Below are 19,688 nucleotides of genomic sequence, written 5' to 3'. Positions count from 1 at the left end.
TTAATTAGTATATCAGGAAATTCCATTACTAACTCTACAAAATACTTGTGGAGATTCAGCACAATATTAGGTACAGAGGTTATAATGATGACCATTATACACTGTTTTCTTAGGATCTTAGAGGCGAGTAGGGACCACAAAAAAGAAGTTATTTTCACAGAGACTGACAAGTACTATAATAGGGATAAGTAGGGAATGCTTATGGTATCAAATAGAGGGTCACTTTAGTCTTGCTGGGGGGAGGGGAAATCTGAGAAATTTCCCTGAAGAGGTACTGAGCCTGAGTTACACATAGAAAATAACCCTATGGGAACTGGGTGGCTGGAAATAAGATTTGGAGGCCTATAGCATGAAATTACCCCAGGAAAGTAACAAACCAGAGTATTGCAAACTTACATGTCTATAAGTATCATTGAGTGAACCAGATCAGATACTTTTTTTTTTTTAAGATTTATTTATTTGAGAGAGAGAGCATGAGAGGGGAGAAGGCCAGAGGGAGAAACAGACTCCCCTTGGAGCTGGGAGCCTGATGCGGGACTCGATCCAGGGACTCCGGGATCATGACCTGAGCACAGGCAGTGGGTTAGCCTACTGAGCCACGCAGGTGCCCAGGCCAGATACTTTTTAAAAAATGCTATACCAGCAAAATGAAAATAATAACTGATACTTCGCTTTAGGTATTTGCGAGCTTCTAGGGAATATTTCTTTGTGGTAATGGGCGCAGAATTTCCAAAACTTGCAGTTTTTTGAGAGAAGCCAGAAATGAAAATTTTGAGTGGAATTCCCTAATTTTCAAGTGTTGGCAACTCAGAAAATTCTGAGAATGGAGTTGGTGGGGGAGAGTATGCATTGTAACAGGTATAGAGTTCTGACCATTAAAATCAGCCTTGTGGACTGCCAGTCTATGATGTCTTGGCTGTATAGAGTGGTGGTTAAGGAGACAACTAAACATAAATCTCTAATGATACCCTAACTGGCCTGGGAAAAGTTGCCTCTGGCAGATTTAGAAAGAATGTCCAGAGGGGCACATGGGTCGCCCAGTTGGTTAAGCATCTGACTCTTGGTTTTGGCTAGGGTTGTGATCTCAGGGTTGTGGGAGTCTGCTTGAGGCTCTCTCTTCTCCCTTTGCCCCTCCTGCTCATGCACTTTCTCTCTCTCTCTAAAATAATGAATGAATTGAAAGGAAAGGAGGGAGGGTGGGCAGGAGGAAGGAAACCCAGAGAATTAGAAAAAGTATAGAGGAATTAGAGGTTCTCAGATGCTGAGTAAAGATAGTGTTTCAAAAAGGAGGGAATTATTAGCAGTATCACATTCTGCAGATAAGGACTAAAAAATGTCTACTGAATTTAGTAACAAGGGTCACTCACCCTTGGCACAAGTGTTTTTAGTGGAGTTGTGAGGTTGGGATGCAGGATTGCAATAGACTCAGGAGAGAATTTAAGTGGAGAGAGACAGTATACAACTCTTTGATAAAGCTTGGGTATGAAGGAGAAAAGAGAACAGAAGTTGTAGAGTATTGGGATTCCTGGGTGGCTCAGTGGATTAAGTGTCTGCTTTTGGCACAGGTCATGATCCTAGAGTTCTGGGGTTCTGAAATCAAGCCCCACATTGGGCTCCCTGCTCAGTGGGGAGTCTGCTTCTCCCTCTTCCTCTGCCACTCTCTCTCTCTCTGTCAAATAAATAAAATCCTTAAAAAAAGAAGTTATAGAGTATGGGTTCTTAACTAGGTATTTATGGACACCCCACTCTCAATATTATATGCAAAATATATGTATATACATACATTTTTTTGGAGAGAAGCCATAAAGCTTTCATCAGCTCTTCAAAAGTTTTTATAATCCAAAAGAACGACTTCTGTCAGGGGACCTGTAATTGAATGAATTGGACATACTTATAAACTGGTAGGAAAGGAGCTAGTAAAGCAGGAGAGCTAGAGAGTAGGAATATGGTTGTGAAGGACTGAAATCTTTCTAGTGGTAAAATGAGATACAGAGAATTTGGTAGAGGGACTAATTTAGACAAGAAAGAAAAAAATGATTGTAGATGCAATTACATTTATAGGCGAATGGCAAGAAACTGAAGTAGCTCTTTGGCACAATTTTTTTTTAAATTTTTAATTTTTTTCAAAAATTTTAATTATTTATTTGAAAGAGTGAGTGAGAGAGCACACAAGCTGCAGGGGGAGGGGCAGAGGGAGAAACAGACTCCCCACTGAGCAGGGAGCCCAACATGGGGCTGGATCCCAGGACCCTGGGCTCACTACCTGAACCAAAGGCAGACACTTAACTGACTGAGCCACTCAGATTTATTTACGTGAGAGAGAGAGTGCAGGGAGGATGGGCAGAGGGAGAAGGAGAGAGAGTCTTAAGCATACCCTGTACTGAGCATGGAGCCTAACAAGGGGCTCTATCTTTCAACCCTGAGTTCACAGCACTGAGATCACAATTTGAGCCAAAAACGAGAGTCAGATGCTTAACTGACTGTACCACCTAAGTACCCCTCCACACAATTTTTATTTTCTCTCATGTAGGGGTGAGATGGGGTTTGCTAAAAATGAGTGAGGAGAAGTAGAATATGATGTTTGAAGAAGGTGGAGAAGGTTTGAAATGGCTGTAGTGAAGAATGGGAGAGAGAGATGTCTAGGTAAATATTTGTGTGTGTGTGTGTGTGTGTGTGTGTGTGTGTTTTAAAGATTTTATTTATTTATTTGACAGAGATCACAAGTAGAGAGGCAGGCAGAGGGAGTGAGGGAAGCAGGCTCCCCGCTGAGCAGAGAGCCCAATGCGGGGCTCCATCCCAGGACCCTGAGATCATGACCTGAGCTGAAGGCAGAGGCTTTAACCCACTGAGCCACCCAGGCGCCGCAGTGTGTGTGTGTGTGTGTGTGTGTGTGTGTGTGTGTGTGTGTTTTAAAGATTTTATTTATTGATTTGACAGGCAAGAGATCACAAGTAGGCAGAGAGGCAGGCAGAGAGAGAGAGGAGGAGGAAGCAGGCTCCCTGCTAAGCAGAGAGCCCGATGCGGGGCTCGATCCCAGGACTCCGGGATCATGACCTGAGCCGAAGGCAGAGGCTTTAACCCACTGAGCCACCCAGGCACCCCTATGATTTAATTTTTTTTTTTTTAAGATTTTATTTATTCATTTGACAGAGAGAGAGATCACAGGCAGGGAGGCAGGCAGAGAGAGAGGAGGAAGCAGGCCCTCCGCGGAGCAGAGAGCCCGATGCGGGGCTCGATCCCAGGACCCCGGGATCATGACCTGAGCCGAAGGCAGAGGCTTTAACCCACTGAGCCACCCAGGCGCCCCAGTTTTTAATGATTGCATATAACCTTGGCTTGCAAAATTCCTGAAAATGTATCAGCTTTTGCTAGTCTATATGAGTTGGTGTCAACATATTGAAGCTAAGGCTAGAGAGGTGAGATAATTTCCCAAATCAACTTTAAGTGCCAGAATCAGAATAAACTCATTTTATTTTATTTTATTTATTTGACAGGGAGAGAGAGAAATCACAAGTAGGCAGAGCAGCAGGCAGAGAGAGAGGGGAAAGCAGACTCCCTGCCGAGCAGAGCCCGATGCAGGGCTTGATCCCAGGACCCTGAGATCATGACCTGAGCTGAAAGCAGAGGCTTAACCCACTGAGCCACCCAGGCGCCCCTCTTTTAATTTGATTTTTCTTTTTAAAGATTTACTTGTGAAAGAGAAAGAGCATGTGTAGGAGGGGCAAAAGAAGAGGGAGAGAGAATCTCAAGCACATTCCATGCTGAGCATGGAGACTGATGCTGGGCTCAGTCTCTTGACCCTGAGGTCATGGACGACCTGAGCTGAAACCAAGAGTCAGATGCTTAACTGACTGTGCCACCCACATGCCCCTGATTTTTATTTTCATCAAAACAATAGAAGTTTAGGGACGCCTGGGTGGCTCAGTTGGTTAAGCGGCTGCCTTCGGCTCAGGTCATGATCCCAGCGTCCTGGGATCGAGTCCCACATCGGGCTCCTTGCTCAGCGGGGAGCCTGCTTCTCCCTCTGCCTCTGCCTACCACTCTGTCTTCCTGTGCTCATGCTCTCTCTCTCTCTAACAAATAAATAAATAAAATCTTAAAAAAAAAACAATAGAAGTTCATAGTTTAAAAAATCAAAAGGTACTGCGAGGTTTATAGTAGGAACCCCTCCTAAAAAAGCAGCAGTTCCCTGATCTACCCTCTGTATCCCCAATTTCTGATCTACAGTCCTAACGTTTAACTCTTTTAGTTTTTTCTTCTGGTTTCTACCTTCCTATTTTTCATAATGTGCTTATTACACTTCTATTTTAATTTTTTTCACTTTTTGATATTACTGATTCCTTCTAAGGAAGATGGGGATTTAGCTCTCTTATGCCTTATATGTTCTTCTTCTTTACCCACTTTTCTAATACATGACAGTTATAATTGTTTCTTAAATTACCTCTTTTTTTTTTTTTTAAAGATTTTATTTTTCAGTACTCTATACCCAAAGTGGGGCTTGGATTTACAACCCTGAGATTAGGAGTTTCATGTTCTACTGACTGAGCCAGCCAGGTGCCCCTTAAGTTATCTTTTAGTATTTACACATTATGATCGTGTAAACCGTGCACACAGACAAGAAAATTGAGAGCTAAGGAAAAGCAGAGGCCCAGAGTATATGAGGTGTGGGAAAATGAGCAACCTTCTAAGAGCAAGGGCTGTGAGATTAGTAGTGTTCTTCAGGAAAAGCCAGACTTCAGAGCAGGCTAGGAAGTGGGGAAAAAAACACTTTCTGGGAAGATACTGAAATAAAATATATTATGATTATATCTTCTTATATAATTTTTTGAAATTAGTAATTGCCATAAATTTTAAACATTTGCCTCATTTTTAAAGGTACTTTTGACCATATTTTCCCCATACTCTGTGACAGAACTGTAAAACTCATCTCAGTTTGGTTAAATATCAGATAATTCCCTTTTTCCCCTTTCAACATACTCCCTAAGTTGCCCTTCATTCTACTGCGAGAATCCCACCTATTATTCACAACTCTCATCCTGGTACTCCTGTTCACCATTACCCTGGGGATTGCCTTTGCTTTTCTCCTTAGCATTGGCATCCATTTTCCTGAATCCTGTACCATCTTTTCTTTCCTAGGTTTATCTTTTCATTTTGCTAGAGCACATCATTCAGGAACTTCCTAAGAAAGGATTCCAAGAGATAAGTTATAAGTTGTTTGAGACCTTGTATGTCTGAAAATATTAATTCTACCCTCGTGTAATTGATAATTTGGCAGGATATATAATTTTAGATAGAAAAATCATTTGCCATCAAATGCAAAGGTTTTTCTCCAGTGTTGTTAGTTTCCAGCCTTGCTGTTGAGGAATTCAAAAACATTTCAGGCCTTAGCCCTTTGCGATGTTTTTTGTTTTTTTTTTTTCCCCTTACAGTAGATTTTTAGGACCATCTCTTTATCCCTGATGTGAAATTCCACAGAGATGTATACTTTTTTTTTTTTTAAGATTTTTATTTATTGATTTGACAGACAGAGATCACAAGTAGACAGAGAGGCAGGCAGAGAAAGAGAGAGGGAAGCAGGCTCCCTGCTGAGCAGAGAGCCCGATGCGGGACTCGATCCCAGGACCCTGAGATCATGACCCGAGCTGAAGGCAGCGGCTTAACCCACTGAGCCACCCAGGCGCCCTGAGATGTATACTTTGATGTGAATATTTATCATTCCTTATGTGGCATACTTGGTGTGGACTTTTTTTTTTTTTTTAACATTTTATTTGAGAACGAGAGAAAGAGAGAGAATATGAACGGTGTGGGGCAGTGGGAGAAGCAGACTCCCTGCTGAGCAGGGATCCTGATGTGGGGATTGGGCACCCCACCCTCCCATACCCTGGGATCACCACCTGAGCAGAAGACAGACAACCTGCTTGAGCCATCCAGGTGCCCCTTTAGTGTGAACTTTTATTCTGGAAATCTGTGTCCTTCATTTGTGAACATTTTTTCTTATATTTATTTTATTTTATTTTTAAAAGATTTTATTTATTTATTTATTTGTTAGAGAGAGAGAGAGAGCGTGCGCGAGCACAGGCAGATAGAGTGGTAGGCAGAGGCAGAGGGAGAAGCAGGCTCCCCGGCGAGCAAGGAGCCCAATGTGGGACTAGATCCCAGGACGCTGGGATCATGACCTGAGCCGAAGGCAGCCGCTTAACCAACTCAGCCACCCAGGCGTCCCTTTATATTTATTTTAAATATTTCTCTCTGCTTTCTGGAACTTCTGTTAGTTCACTGTTGGGCCTTCTGGGTTTATCCTCTATTTATTTTATCTTCTGTTTTCATTACTTTCTCTTTTTGTTGTACTTCTTGGGAGATTTCCTCGATGCTATTTGCCAGCTTGTCAGTTGAGGGTTTTTTTGTTTTGTTTTGTTCTTTTAAAAAAACCTCTATCTTGAATTTAATATGTAAGGGCTCTTGTTCTTCAGTGTTTATTATAGATCTTGTTTGTGTTTCAATATTTCCTTTCCTGAGGATGTTATACTTTTTTGTGTATCTGTGATGTTTTCTTCTCCTTGAATTCTTTGTTTACTTCTAAGTTCCTTTGTTTTGTTTGGTTTTGGTTTTCTTTAATCTTGATAACTTTCTTTCTTTCTTTTTTTTTTAATTTTTTTTTTTTTTATTTATTTGACAGACATATCACAAGTAGGCGGAGAGGCAGGCAGAGAGAGAGAGGAGGAGGAGGCAGGCTCCCTGCTGAGCAGAGAGCCCGATGTGGGACTCGATCCCAGGACCCTGAGATCATGACCTGAGCCGAAGGCAGAGGATTTAACCACTGAGCCACCCAGGCACCCCTTGATAACTTTCTTTTAATGTCTTCTAGTTCTGTGTTTAAAATTGTGGTAAATATATATAACATAAAATTTATCATTTTAATAATTTTTAAAAAATTTTATTTATTTATTGACAGAAAGAGATACTGCAAAAGAAGGAACACAAGCAGGGGGAGTGGGAGAGGGAGAAGCAGGCTTCCTGCTGAGCAGGGAGCCCGATGCAGGGCTCCATTCCAAGACCCCAGGATTATGACCTGAGCTGAAGGCAGATGCTTAATGATTGAACCACCCAGGAGCCCCATTTTAATAATTTTTAGGTGTACAGTTCTTTGGCATTAAGTACATTCACATTGTTGTGTAACCATAAGTATCATTCATCTCCAGACCTTTTCATCTTACCTAACTGGAATTCTGTACCTATTAAACTAACTTCCCATTCACCTTCCCCCAGCCTCTGGCAGCCACCATTCTACTTTCTGTCTCCATGAATTTGACTACTCTAGCTACCTCATATAAGAGATATCACACAGTCTTTGTCCTTTCGTGACTGGTTTATCTGTCATTTTGTGACATGTTTTCAAGATTCCTCCATGTTGTAGGATGTGTCAAAATTTCCTTTTTTAAAGGGTTTGTTCTTATTTAAGAATAATATACTAGGGAAACAAACCATAAGAGACTTAATCTCGGGAAACAAACTGAGCGCTGCTGGGCAGTGGCGGGGTTTGGGGGAGGTATAGGGTGGCTGGGTTATGGACATTGGGGAGGGTATGTGCTATGGTGAGTGCTGTGAATTGTGTGAGACTGATGATTCACAAACCTGTATCCCTGAAGCAAATAATATACTATATGTTAATGAAAAAAAGAATAAAAAGATTGAAAAAAAAAAAAAGAATGATACACTAAAAAGCTGATTGGAACCTCCATGTCAGTGATCAAGCTAATTTAATTGGAGCCCTTCACTGAAAGTTGGTGAGATGTGAATATCTTTTTTTTTTTTTTATAAGATTTTTATTTATTTATTTGACAGAGATCACAAGTAGGCAAAGAGGCAGACAGAGAGAGAGGAGGAAGCAGGCTCCCTGCTGAGCAGAGAGCCCGATGCGGGGCTCGATCCCAGGACCCTGAGATCATGACCTGAGCCGAAGGCAGCAGCTTAACCCACTGAGCCACCCAGGCGCCCCTGAATATCTTTTTCTTTGGTAACCCCCAAATATCTGTATCTTTAGGGCTTTTTTTGTGTTCTTGTCAGTTTACCCAGAGAAAAATCTACCTGACTCCTCCCTGGGAATGAAAGCTTGGTGGTGCAGTGTTCAAAGAACTGAGGTGGGGAAGGGAGTTGGGACACCTATCTTTTCCTTAATTCTGCTATTTTCATTTAGGAACTTACCCTAGTCCTAGCTGTGGTTGGTGTTCCCTGAGTCCAGAGCATCTCTAATTGCTTCTCTGGATCAGTAAGTCGACAGGCAGCCTTTGTGTGGTGTGGAGGAGGGGTAGTTGACTGGTTGCTTGGGGGTTGGGTGGAGAACTAGGGATCTAACTGCTCTTTCTGTAGACTTGTCAGCCAGTTCTTCAGCTTATGGTCCCAGCACTCAGTCTTCCTTTCAGAGATGTGTTGTGCCATCAATTTCTGGCTTCCCAGAACACAGTGGTGTGAATTAGATTTTTTTTTTTTTATTAGACTTTATTGTTTCAGGCTTAGGTTTCAGTTTTTGCAGTCTACCAAGTCAAATTCCTCTGTTTGCTTTTTCTGTATTAAAGTTTTGTTGCTATCATCTGCTGTTGTTTGCTCTCTTCAATGTCTTTGCTATTTTTTGTTTATACCATTAAAAATATTTTTTATTGCCAATTTGGAGAGATTTTAGAGGTAGTAAAGAACCACATGTTTTAAATCAACTGTATTTTGGCTCTTGTAATCTACTTGCCTAATTTTTTTTTTCCTATCCTATAGAAGATTTTCAAAGAGAGACATGTATATACTTCTTGCTCCTCAAAGTTTGGAACAACAGCATTGGTATCACCTGGGAGCTTGTTCAAAATGCAGAATTCCAGGCCTCAATCCATACCTAGCCAACAATATTCTATATTTTTATAAGATCCCTGGGTTATTTGTAATTTATTATAAGTAAATGTGAGAAGCACTGGTCTAATTCACTATGCCTGGTACAGCGCTTGATGCATATTAGGTGTCTTCTGTTGTACACTCGGATATTTAGAAAAGACTTTCTTATTAGAAATACTGTTTTGGGATCAGAGTATAGATATTATTTGAAGCTATGGGAGTAGATGCAAGTATAGAGTAAAAAGTGGGTCAAGGAAATTATCAGTTTTAAGGTGTGGATAAAGGAAGAAAGGGCCTTCTAGGAAAATTGAGAGCTAAGGAAGAACAGAGGCCCAGAGTATATGAGGTGTGGGAAAATGAGCAACCTTCTAAGAGCAAGGGCTGCAAGATTAGTAGTGTTCTTCAGGAAAAGCCAGACTTCAGAGCAGGCTAGGAAGTGGGGAAAAAAACACTTTCTGGGAACATACTGAAATAATAAAATACTTTAATTACAATGTAGGGAGAATGATCAAGGAGGAAAACCCAGAAGACATAATGGAATGATGAGCAATGAAGAGATGGTTTAGTAGGGGAGGCGGCTACACTGGGGTAAGAACACAGGAGATGACCGGTGACTAAGATGAACTTCCATTCTCTCGACCTCGTACTCTCCATGTTTCAGGCATTTCTTTAAATTCTCTCTTGGACTTTTTTTTTTTTTTTTTTAATTTAAGATAGACATGCTGTTCCTTTAGTGTAGGACACCATCTTTTCTTCCTTGATTCTCTCTAGATGCAGTGCCCTTATTTTGTGCTCCATGGCATCTTATTTTTTTCTGTGTCTGCCTCCTTTTTTCTTTTTAAATATTTATTTGAGAGAGTAGACAGGAGAGGCAGAGGGAGAGAGTGAATGTCAAGCAATCTCTTACGGAGCCTGATGTTGGGCTCAATCTCAGAATCCTGAGATCACAGTATGAGCTGAAACCAAGAGTGGATGCCCAGCTGATTGCACCACCCAAGGTCCCCCATCACTCTTTTTTTAAAAAATTGAGATCTAAATCATATACTATAATATTTACCCTTTAAGATACACTTTAAAAATACTTGTACTGTGTTTAACCATAGCACAGTAATTCTATGTTTTCAGCTCAGATCATGATCCTGGAGTCCTGGAATCAAGTCCTTCGTAGGGCTCCCAGTTCAGCAGGGTGTCTCCTTCTCCCTCTGACTCTCCCCACTTTCGTGCACTTTCATTCTCCCTCTCTCAAATAAATAAAATCTTAAAAAAAAAAAAGATTTTATTGGGGCACCTGGGTGGTTCAGTGGGTTAAGTCTCTGCCTTTGGCTCAGGTCATGATCTCAGGGTCCTGGGATCAAGCCCCACATTGGGCTCCCTGCTCAGCAGGGAGCCTGCTTCCCTCTCTCTCTCTGCCTACTTGTGATTTCTCTGTCAAATAAATAAAAATAAAATCTTAAAAAAAAAGATTTTATTTATTTATTTGAGAGAGAGAGCATGAAAGGGGAGGTCAGAAGGAGAAGCAGACTCCCTGTGCAGCTGGGAGCCTGATGGGAGACTCAGTCATGACCTGAGTATTTTAAGGGACTTAAGGATCATGACCTGAGCCAAAGGCAGTTACTTTACCAACTGAGCCACCCAGGTGCCCAATAAATAAAATCTTTAATAAAAAAATGCCCACTTGTCTATCTTGTCATTATCTTTGGCATCTGGCCTAGCACCTGTGTCTAACAGCTAATAATTCATTGATGCCTTGTGTCACACACTGTTCTAAGTTTACATATATTGACTCATTTAATCACCTTAAGAGGATTTAGCCCTATTTTATGGATTGAGGAAACTACTTTAGCCCTATTTTATGGATGTAGGAGACAAAGGCCTAGAATAAATAGGTCAGCCACTGTTGAATGAACACATTTATTGTGTGTACTGTGTACCGGCCACTGTGCTATATGTTTGGGTTACAGAATTAAGAAAGGCTTTGGTCAAAACTTCACCTGGTTAAAACTTCACCCTAAAATGAGGGATATATAGCTGGCTCCTGGTTTTGTGGTACTCAGAATCAAAAGGCTTGAAGTCTCTCTGACTGCTTATATAATTGGGTGTGCCCCTTCTCCCTCTAGCACAGACTGGAGACATATATTCAAATGTTGTTTTAGCCTTTTTTCTTCCATTTTTTAAATTTAAAGCCGTCCTTTATAAAGTCAAACCCTAGCATAAACTGTAAGGGCTGAGATCTGCCATTCCTCCCTGGTTTTAATAAGTACCTCACTCTGATTCTTAACTTTAATTAAATATTTTATGTAGAAATAATTTCAAACTTACAGAAAAGTTTCAAAAATAAGAATACGAAGAACATAATCAGGTTCACTTGTTAACATTTTATTCAATTTGTTTTATAATTCATGTTCTATATGTATAAAGTCATACTGCTCTTTTCTCAACTATTTAAGTTACAATCATCCTGGTCCTTAACCCCTAAATACTGTAATATATATTTCCTAAGAATAGGAATGTTCCTTTATATTCCACAGTATACCATAGTTATCAACTTCAGTACATTTAACTTTGATATGATACTTCACTGTTTATAAATTATTTATAGATTACAACTAAAGAAATAATCTTTTTACAGTGCTTTAGCCCCTGAATACTCTCTTTAATTAAAAAATACCAAAGTGGGCACCTGGGTGGCTCAGTCGGTTAAGCGTCTGCTTTCAGCTCAGGTCATGATCTCAGGGTCCTGGGATCAAGCCCACATCGGGCTCCCTGCTCAGCAGAGAACCTGCTTCTCCCTCTCTTTCTGCTGCTCCTCCTGCCTGTGCTCTCTTCTTCTCTCAAATAAGTAAATAAAATCTTTAAAAAAAATACCAAAGTGAATTTTTGGAAGTTTTTCTAAAAAGTTGGAAAACATAATGTTGGGCCCTGCCGGTCATGGCACTCAGCTCACTAAGGATTAGGTTTGAGCAGTTTAGCATTTGCATTGAAGTTTCTGCATGAGGGGATCAATTGCTCCTTTTGCTGGGTTTCCATTAGACTTTGCTTTTACCTTTACTATAATATTTACTTCGTTCTGCTGAGTGTTATGGTTAAGTGTTTCTATATGTTGTTCATGTAGGTTTGTTCTTTTGAGTGCTGGAAACACCTTGTCCTTGTACCTTTTATAGCTATAGCAAAATGCTTTATACAGTGTAAGTTTAAACTGTTAATCTTTATAAATGGATAAGTAGAAGAATTTTAAATTTTGCAAAATTATAGGTCCAACTCTAGCTACTTTTATAAGCCACATCAAGTCCTTTCCAAACAAGATAGGTATAAGTAGCATTTAGGAAAAAAGTATGGATTATAGCAAGGTCTTACCCCATCTAGTAATTTTGGTAGCCTGATGGGTTTTGTGTTTGTTTTGTTTTTTTTTTAAGGTAACAGCTTTTTTAAAAATAACAGATTGAATTCACATAGCATAATAATTCACCCACTTAAAGTGTATAATTCAGTAGGTTTTAGTATATTCACAGAGTTTTGGAACCATCACCACAGACAACTTGGTAACATTTTCATTACCCTACTCTGCACACATTAGCTGTCCTTCCCTTTTCCTCTTTAATCCCATCACGAGCCCTAGGCAACCATTAATTTACTTTTTGTCTCTGTAAATTTGCCTGTTCTGGATAGTGGAATAATCTAATGTGGACTTTTGTGTCTGGCTTTTCACTTAACCTAAATGATTTCATGGTTCATATATTTTATAGAATATTTCATTCCTTTTTACCGCTAAATAATTCCCCTGTATATACCACATTTTATTTACCCATTCATCTGTTGATGGATATTGGGTTGTTTCCACTTTCTGGCTATTACAAACAATGCTATTATAAACATGCATACACAAGTTTTTTTTTATGGGCGTATGTTCCAGTTCTCTTGAGTATATAAGTAGGATTGAAATTGCTGGGTAATGTGATGACTAGGTTTAACCTTTTGAGGAACTGCTAAACTGTACAGTTGCATCATTTTATATTTCCATCAGCAGTGTATGAGAGTTCCAGTTTCTCCACATTCTTATCAACACTTGTCTTTTTTATTACAATTTATCTTTGAATAATGTGAGAGTTAGAAACACCAATCCCCGTGTAGTCCAAAATCTCTGTATAAATTTTGACTTCCCATAAAACTTACCTACTAATAGCTTATTATTGACCAGAAGCCTTACTGATAACAGAAACAGTTGTTTAATACATTTTTGCATGTTGTATGTATTTATATACTGTATTCTTACCATAAGGCAAGATAGAGAAAAGAAAATGTTAGTTAAGAAAAGCATAAGAGAAAATAATTTACAGTGTTGTATTTATTGATTATGTAAGTTTATGTTGTCTGTTTACAAAATCATCTTTCAATACCTACATCAATGTGATATGATACAAAACACTGTGAGATGTTATACATATTACTAACAGCAGACATCAAAAATGAGAAGATAATGTGAAAAAATTCATATGTATTTGCAGATACAACAATTCATGCATTGATAATGAAGCATCAATATGATTGGCAATGATGATGATGACAAAAACGTTTCATGCAGTTCTTGCTATATAGTTATTAGATTTTCATATCAAGATACATGTATAATAGATAAATTTATCTACAGTATGTACATATAGTTCAGTATGATGATTATTTGCTGTTAAGTGGAATTTGATCATCATAAGATCTTCATCCATGTTGTCTTCATGTTGAGTCAGTTGAAGAGGAGGAGGAAGAGTTGGTCTTGCTGTCTTAGGGTGGCATAGGAAGAAGAGGAGGAGGAGGTAGGAGGGGAGGCAGGAGAGGCAGGCATACTTGATGTAACATTATGGAAATATGTAATAATTTCTATCTGACATTTTTGCTTTTTCATTTTTCTAAAAAAATGTTCTATACAGTACCAATCCTTCTACCATTTCAGTGCTTGTATCATACAAATGAAGGCAAGATAGAGAAAAGAAAATTCCTAAATGAAGTCAAAAGCAATTTTGAATATTTGGAACACTTCTGCCAGATTGTCTAATGTCAGCTTGTTTTCTGGAACTGCTTCTTCACCTTCTTGTCATCTGACACTGGTTCAGTAGCACTCATCTCTATCATGTTGTCTTCTGTTAATTCCTGTGATGTGTCACTTAGCTCTTGAATTTCTCCAAGTTCTTAAAACCCTTTACTCGCCACCTTTTTCTTCTTCTTCTTTTTGTCTTCTATATCCACAGTCTCTTTCATGATTTTTTTTTTATTAACTCTGTTGTAAATCCTGTGAAATCATGTATAACATCTGGACACTATTTTCTCCAGCAGGAATTTATTGTTTCAGGCTTGATGGCTTTCATGGCTTTTTGTGTAACAGTGATGGCATGTGATCCTTCTAGACTTCCATGATGTTCTCTCTATCAAGGTTCTCTTCCCGAGTGCTGATAATCCTTTCCAAAAAGTACTGTACATGATGAGCCCTAAAGGTCCTTATGACTCCCTGATCTAAAGGCTGATTTAGAGATGTATTTGGGGGCAAATGGGTCATTTTACCACTTTTGGTGTTGAATTTGTGGGGTTCTGGGTGGCAAGGGACATTGTCTGATAACAAAAGAACTTTAAAAGGCAGTCCTTTACTGTCAAGGTACTTCCTGGCTTCAGGGACAAAAAGCATCAATGGAACTAATCCAGAAAAATGGTTCTCGTTGTCTAGGCCTTGTTGTATAACCAAAAGACTGGCAGCTGGTGTTTATTTTTTCTCTTCAAGGCTCAGGGGTTAGCAACTTTATAGATAAGGGCAGTTCTGATCATAAACCCAACTGCATTTGTGCAAAATGGTAGAGTTAGCCTATCCCTTCCTGTTTTTTGTTTTTTTGTTTTTTTTCTTTATAATTCCCTTCCTGTCTTAAATCCTGGTGCTTGCTTCTCTTTCTTACTAATGAATGTCCTTTGTGGCATTTTTTCCCAGAAAAGGGCACTTTTGTCTGCATTAAAAACCTATTCAGGCAGACATCCTTTCTCCTTCATGATTTTTTTAATGGCCTCTGGGAACTTGTCCGCTGCCTCTTGGTTGGCAGAAGCTGCTTCTGCTATTATCTTGACATTTTTAAAGCCTCTTTCTAAAATTACCAAACTACCCTTTGCTGGTTAAATTCTCCAGTTTTAGATCTTTCACCTTCCTTTTGCTTTAAGTTGTCCTATAATGACTTAGCTTTTTCCTGAATAATATTAGAGTCTATAGGTACCTTACAGCAATCCTGCACCCACATAAAGGCTGCATTTTCAATACAGGATAAAAAGGTATCTCCTAAAAAATGCAAGGTTTTTGCATCTACTGGCATAGCTGCAGGGATGGCTTCTCAAATTTCCTTTTTTTTTTTTTTTTTGAACTAGTGGTCCTTAGACTGGTGGGTAACTGCAGACCTCAGTCAAGCAATTCAACTTTTTCTTGTAATGTCACGATTTTTCTTTGCTTCTTGGGAGCTTTCAGCATCACTAGTGGCACTTTGTATGGGTCCTCTGGTGTTATTCTAGGTGCAGGAACAATGGGAGATTACTTTTTACGGCAATATATAATTCACGGAGAGATGAACTGTTCATGCAGAGATGATTAGTGACACAGGGCATTTTAAGCTGATGCTCATAACGCTTGATCTCACTGCAATAACAACAGGAGATGGCTACAAAATTATTAGAGTAGTACAGGATGTACTACAGTTAATTTTATGCAGTTATTTAATACTGTATCTTTACCTTTGTTTAGAATTCTCAGCTGCAAATGGGGCCATGTACAGTCTGTATGTGTTTGCATAAAATTTTGATAAATTTTAACTTTTATAATTTGTGTATATTTTATGGTAGTAAATGATAAAATAGACTAGTATATACATACATTTTATGCATTCATGATATACTTAACTTTTTCTTAAGCTTTTTGATATTTCTAGGCTATGTGCTTTGTCTGCAGGGTTTTTCAAACTGTTGCAAATCTCCAAGAAATTTTCTAACATATTTATTGGAAAAAAAAAAAAAATCTGTGTATAGAAGGACCCATGCATGCAGCTCAAACCCCTGTTATCAAAGGGTTAACTGTATAGTCATCCTAATGGGTGTGAAGTGGTATCTTTTTTGTTAAGATTTTACTTATTATTTATTAATAAATAAATACCAATAAACCAATTAATTAATAATAAATAAAATTAATTAAATTAATTATTAATGAATTAATAAATATTATTTATTTGAGAGAGAAGGAGAGAGGGAGAGAGCTCTAGCAAGCAAGGGGAGAGGCAGAGGGAAGGGAGAGAGAATCCCAAGCAGACCTCACGCTGAGCCTGGAGCACCACAGGGGATGGATCCCATGACACTGAGATCACGACTTGAGCTGAAATCAAGAGTTGGATGCTCAGCCGACTGAGCCACCCAGGCGCCCCTGGAGTGGTATCTTACTGTGATTTTGATTTTCATTTCCTTGAGGGCTGATATTATCTTTTCATGTACTTGTTGGCCATTTGTATATCTTCTTTGGAGAAATGTCTATTGAGATCCTGTGCTCATTTTTAATTCAGTTATTTGTCTTTTTATTAAGTTGTAAGACTTCTTTACTCTAGATACAACTTTATTAGATATATGATTTACAAAGATTTTCTGCCATTCTCTCTGTTGTCTTTGCACTTTCTTGATGATGTCATTTGAAGCACAAACATTTTTAATTTTGATCAAGTCCAATTTATGTTTATTTTTTTTTTCCTTTGCTTTGTGCTTTTGGTTCCTATCTAAGAAACCAGTGCCTAGTCCAAAGTTATGAAGATTCAAGCCTGTTCTCTTCAAAAAGTTTTACAGTTTTGGGCTGCCTGGGTGGCTCAGTCGGTTAAATGTCTGCCTTTGGCTCAGGTCGTGATTCCAGGGTTGTGGAATCAAGTCCTGCACTGGGCTCCTGGCTTGGGAAGGAGCCTGCTTCTCCCTCTGCCTGCCGCTTCCCCTGCCTGTGCTCTCTCTCTTTCTGCCAAATAAATAAAATCTTTTTTAAAAAAAGGTTTATAGTTTTAGCTTTTACATATAGGTTTTTGATCCATTTTGAGTTAATTCTTGCAGTGTGATGCAGGGGTCTGACTGTATTCTTTTGAATGTGGGTAACCAGTTGTCCTAGCACCGTTTATTAAAAAGACTATTTTTTTCATCATTGAATTTTTTGACATCCTTGTTAAAAACATTTGACAGTAAAGAGTTTCTGTTTTGAAGAACATAATCACATTGTTCCCCTTTCCCCCCATATTGTCTTTTTTGTTAATTTAAAAAAATGTAGAAACCATCTCAAACTTACAGAAAAGTTGCAAGTACAGTACTGATAACTTATTTTCTTGAACTATTGAGAGTAAGTTGCTGACATGATACCCCGCAATGATCACATTTTTGTGTATTTCCCACCAGTAAGAACATTTTCCTATATAATTATGACACAAAAGCAGAAAATTAATGTTGATACATTACAGTACCAATCTTATCCTCAGCTTCCATTCAAGTTTCATTCTTGTTCCAGTAATATCCTTTATAACAAAAAGGATTTAGTCCAGAATTACACATCTCATTTGTCATGCTTCTCTAGTCTTTTTTTTTTTTTTTTTTTAAAGATTTTATTTATTTATTTGACAGAGAGATATCACAGTAGACAGAGGCAGGCAGAGAGAGAGAGAGAGGGAAGCAGGCTCCCTGCTGCGCAGAGAGCCCCATGCGGGACTCGATCCCAGAACCCTGAGATCATGACCTGAGCCGAAGGCAGCGGCTTAACCCACTGAGCCACCCAGGCGCCCCTCTAGTCTTTTTTAATCTGGAATGATTCCGGCCAGTTTTTTTTGTTTTTGTTTGTTTGTTTTTTTCGTAGAATGTCTCTAAATTGTGATTTGTCTGATGTTTTCTCATGATTAAATTCAGTTTATAGGTATTTGGCAGGAATATCCCAGAAGTGATATTAATGTCCTTCCAGTGCATCCTGTTGGGGCCCCAAGATTTTATCATTACTGGTGGTATTAACTCGATTGATTACTTGATTAAGGTAGTGTTTGTCAGGCTTCTCCACTATTATTATTTGTCTTTTTTACTTTTGTGACTAATAAGCATTTTGTGGGAAAGCCCTTTGAGATTATATAAATCCTCCCTGTTAATCTTTTGGTTTTTCATTTATTCATTTACATCTGAATGGGCACATGGATTCTTATTTTGTTTGATGGCTTATATTACCTTACTATCATTTGTATCAATGCTTGAGTTGTTCCATATTTGATAGTGGAAGCCCCTTCAAGGTGGCTTCTTTATTCTTTTGTGATGGCCCCTCATTCTTCGAGCACTTGGTTTTTACTTTTTGGTATAACATGATGTTCGAGGTTCATTTGGCTCTTGCTCTACCCCAGCTGTAGCCCAGCTCTACCTCAGCCTTGGAATCTGCTTTTCTTCAAAGAGCCCTGGTTCTTTTTAGTAGAGAATAGCATTAAAAACTAAGATCTGGGTGCTAGTTATGCTTACTGGGGATGCTGCTGATCGTAGGACCTCTCAGGGGACAGAGGGAAGTTTTATTACCTATGTGTATAGACATTTGCATCTCTCTTTCTATTAAATTTCATGAGTTCATATCAATAGCTGTAATTCCAGTTCAAACTAGAGGGATCCTTCTGTTTTTTTCACCTTTCCATATTTGTAACTTCCTTTTTAGACTATGAGAAACCTGGTTCCTGTTATTTTTAATAGTTGTATTTATTTGATCTATCACTCTGTATGTACCCCATCTCGTATAGGCATTGCTGCATTCCCTCGACACCTCCCAGCCTCCCCTCCCCCAAGTAGAAACTCTTCACCCTTATCTGACTTTGTCCCATTATATTGGTATGCCCTCTTCTGAGGATTGTGTCCTCATTGGATTGGTCTCCACTATTCTGGGCCATCCGGGCCCTACGCCACTGCACTTCTTCCTTCATTCAGCTTTAGCATCTCATGCTAGGCTGCACTGGTGAGGCTCTCCTCCTCACCCTCCTCCAGCTCTGAGATCCTGTGCTGTGTTGCTGCCTTCCTATATGGACATAATCCTTCTTCACCTGCTTTGGGCTCTGACAACCAACTCTTGGCCATCATGACCACTCTCACTTAATGGCTTTTGGACTGAATTATTTATTAAAGGGTGTCCCATTGTCTTTTGAGAGACAAAGTCTTTTGAGAGACGAATTAAAAGTTAGTACTTTATAAGAAGGGAAAAACCCCAAGTAGCTTGAAAACTTCACCTTTTAGGCAGTTACTGGTAGAGTTCTAGGATTCCTTCTTTGGCTAATGTTTAACATAAAATAACACTTAATTTATGATTATTTAAATCTTAATGTACATTGGTTAATGAGCTGTTCCTGACTGAGGAAATTAGAAACAAATAGTAATTTATAGCTACCGAATAATACTCATTTTTCTTCTAGCTCTTCCACCAAAGCCACCTAAGCCAATGACTTCAGCTGTTACAAATGGAATGAAGGACAGTTCTGTTTCTCTTCAGGATGCAGAATGGTACTGGGGGGATATTTCAAGGTAACTGGAATACTACTATAATTCACTGCAGTTTAGAAACAAATCAGTTTTGAGAAGTTAAAAATAAAACATTTTCATGTCCTACTAGTTGTCATTTAAAGATTACCATTTTAAAAATTGTGAGAACACTTCAGAAGTTTCTAAATGCTGTCCTTCCACAAGAAATTGTCAAGAAGATCTTTAAATTACAGGTGTGATTATTACTTTTAATACTATATTAAGGATTGATCTCTGAATGATGAAACTGAAAAGATTTAGGA

The 19,688-nt window shown here is 38.9% G+C and overlaps 1 protein-coding gene across 2 annotated transcripts in view; it reads left to right on the top strand.

Annotated features, from left to right (window-relative positions):
- Positions 1 to 19,688, top strand: part of PIK3R3 (phosphoinositide-3-kinase regulatory subunit 3) — a 134,881-nt gene that overhangs the window by 66,950 nt on the left and 48,243 nt on the right. For both annotated transcript variants that reach the window (XM_032877662.1, XM_032877661.1), the window contains exon 2: positions 19,320 to 19,428. In XM_032877662.1, the coding sequence (XP_032733553.1) occupies positions 19,346 to 19,428 (83 nt within the window). In that variant the 5' untranslated portion in view covers positions 19,320 to 19,345. The remainder of the gene's footprint in view (positions 1 to 19,319; positions 19,429 to 19,688) is intronic.

Source organism: Lontra canadensis, unplaced genomic scaffold (assembly GCF_010015895.1).
Source record: "Lontra canadensis isolate GAN:19392208 unplaced genomic scaffold, GSC_riverotter_1.0 scaffold60, whole genome shotgun sequence".
In the NCBI taxonomy this organism is placed as follows: Eukaryota; Metazoa; Chordata; class Mammalia; order Carnivora; family Mustelidae; genus Lontra; species Lontra canadensis.
This window is presented reverse-complemented; position numbering and strand designations above follow the sequence as displayed.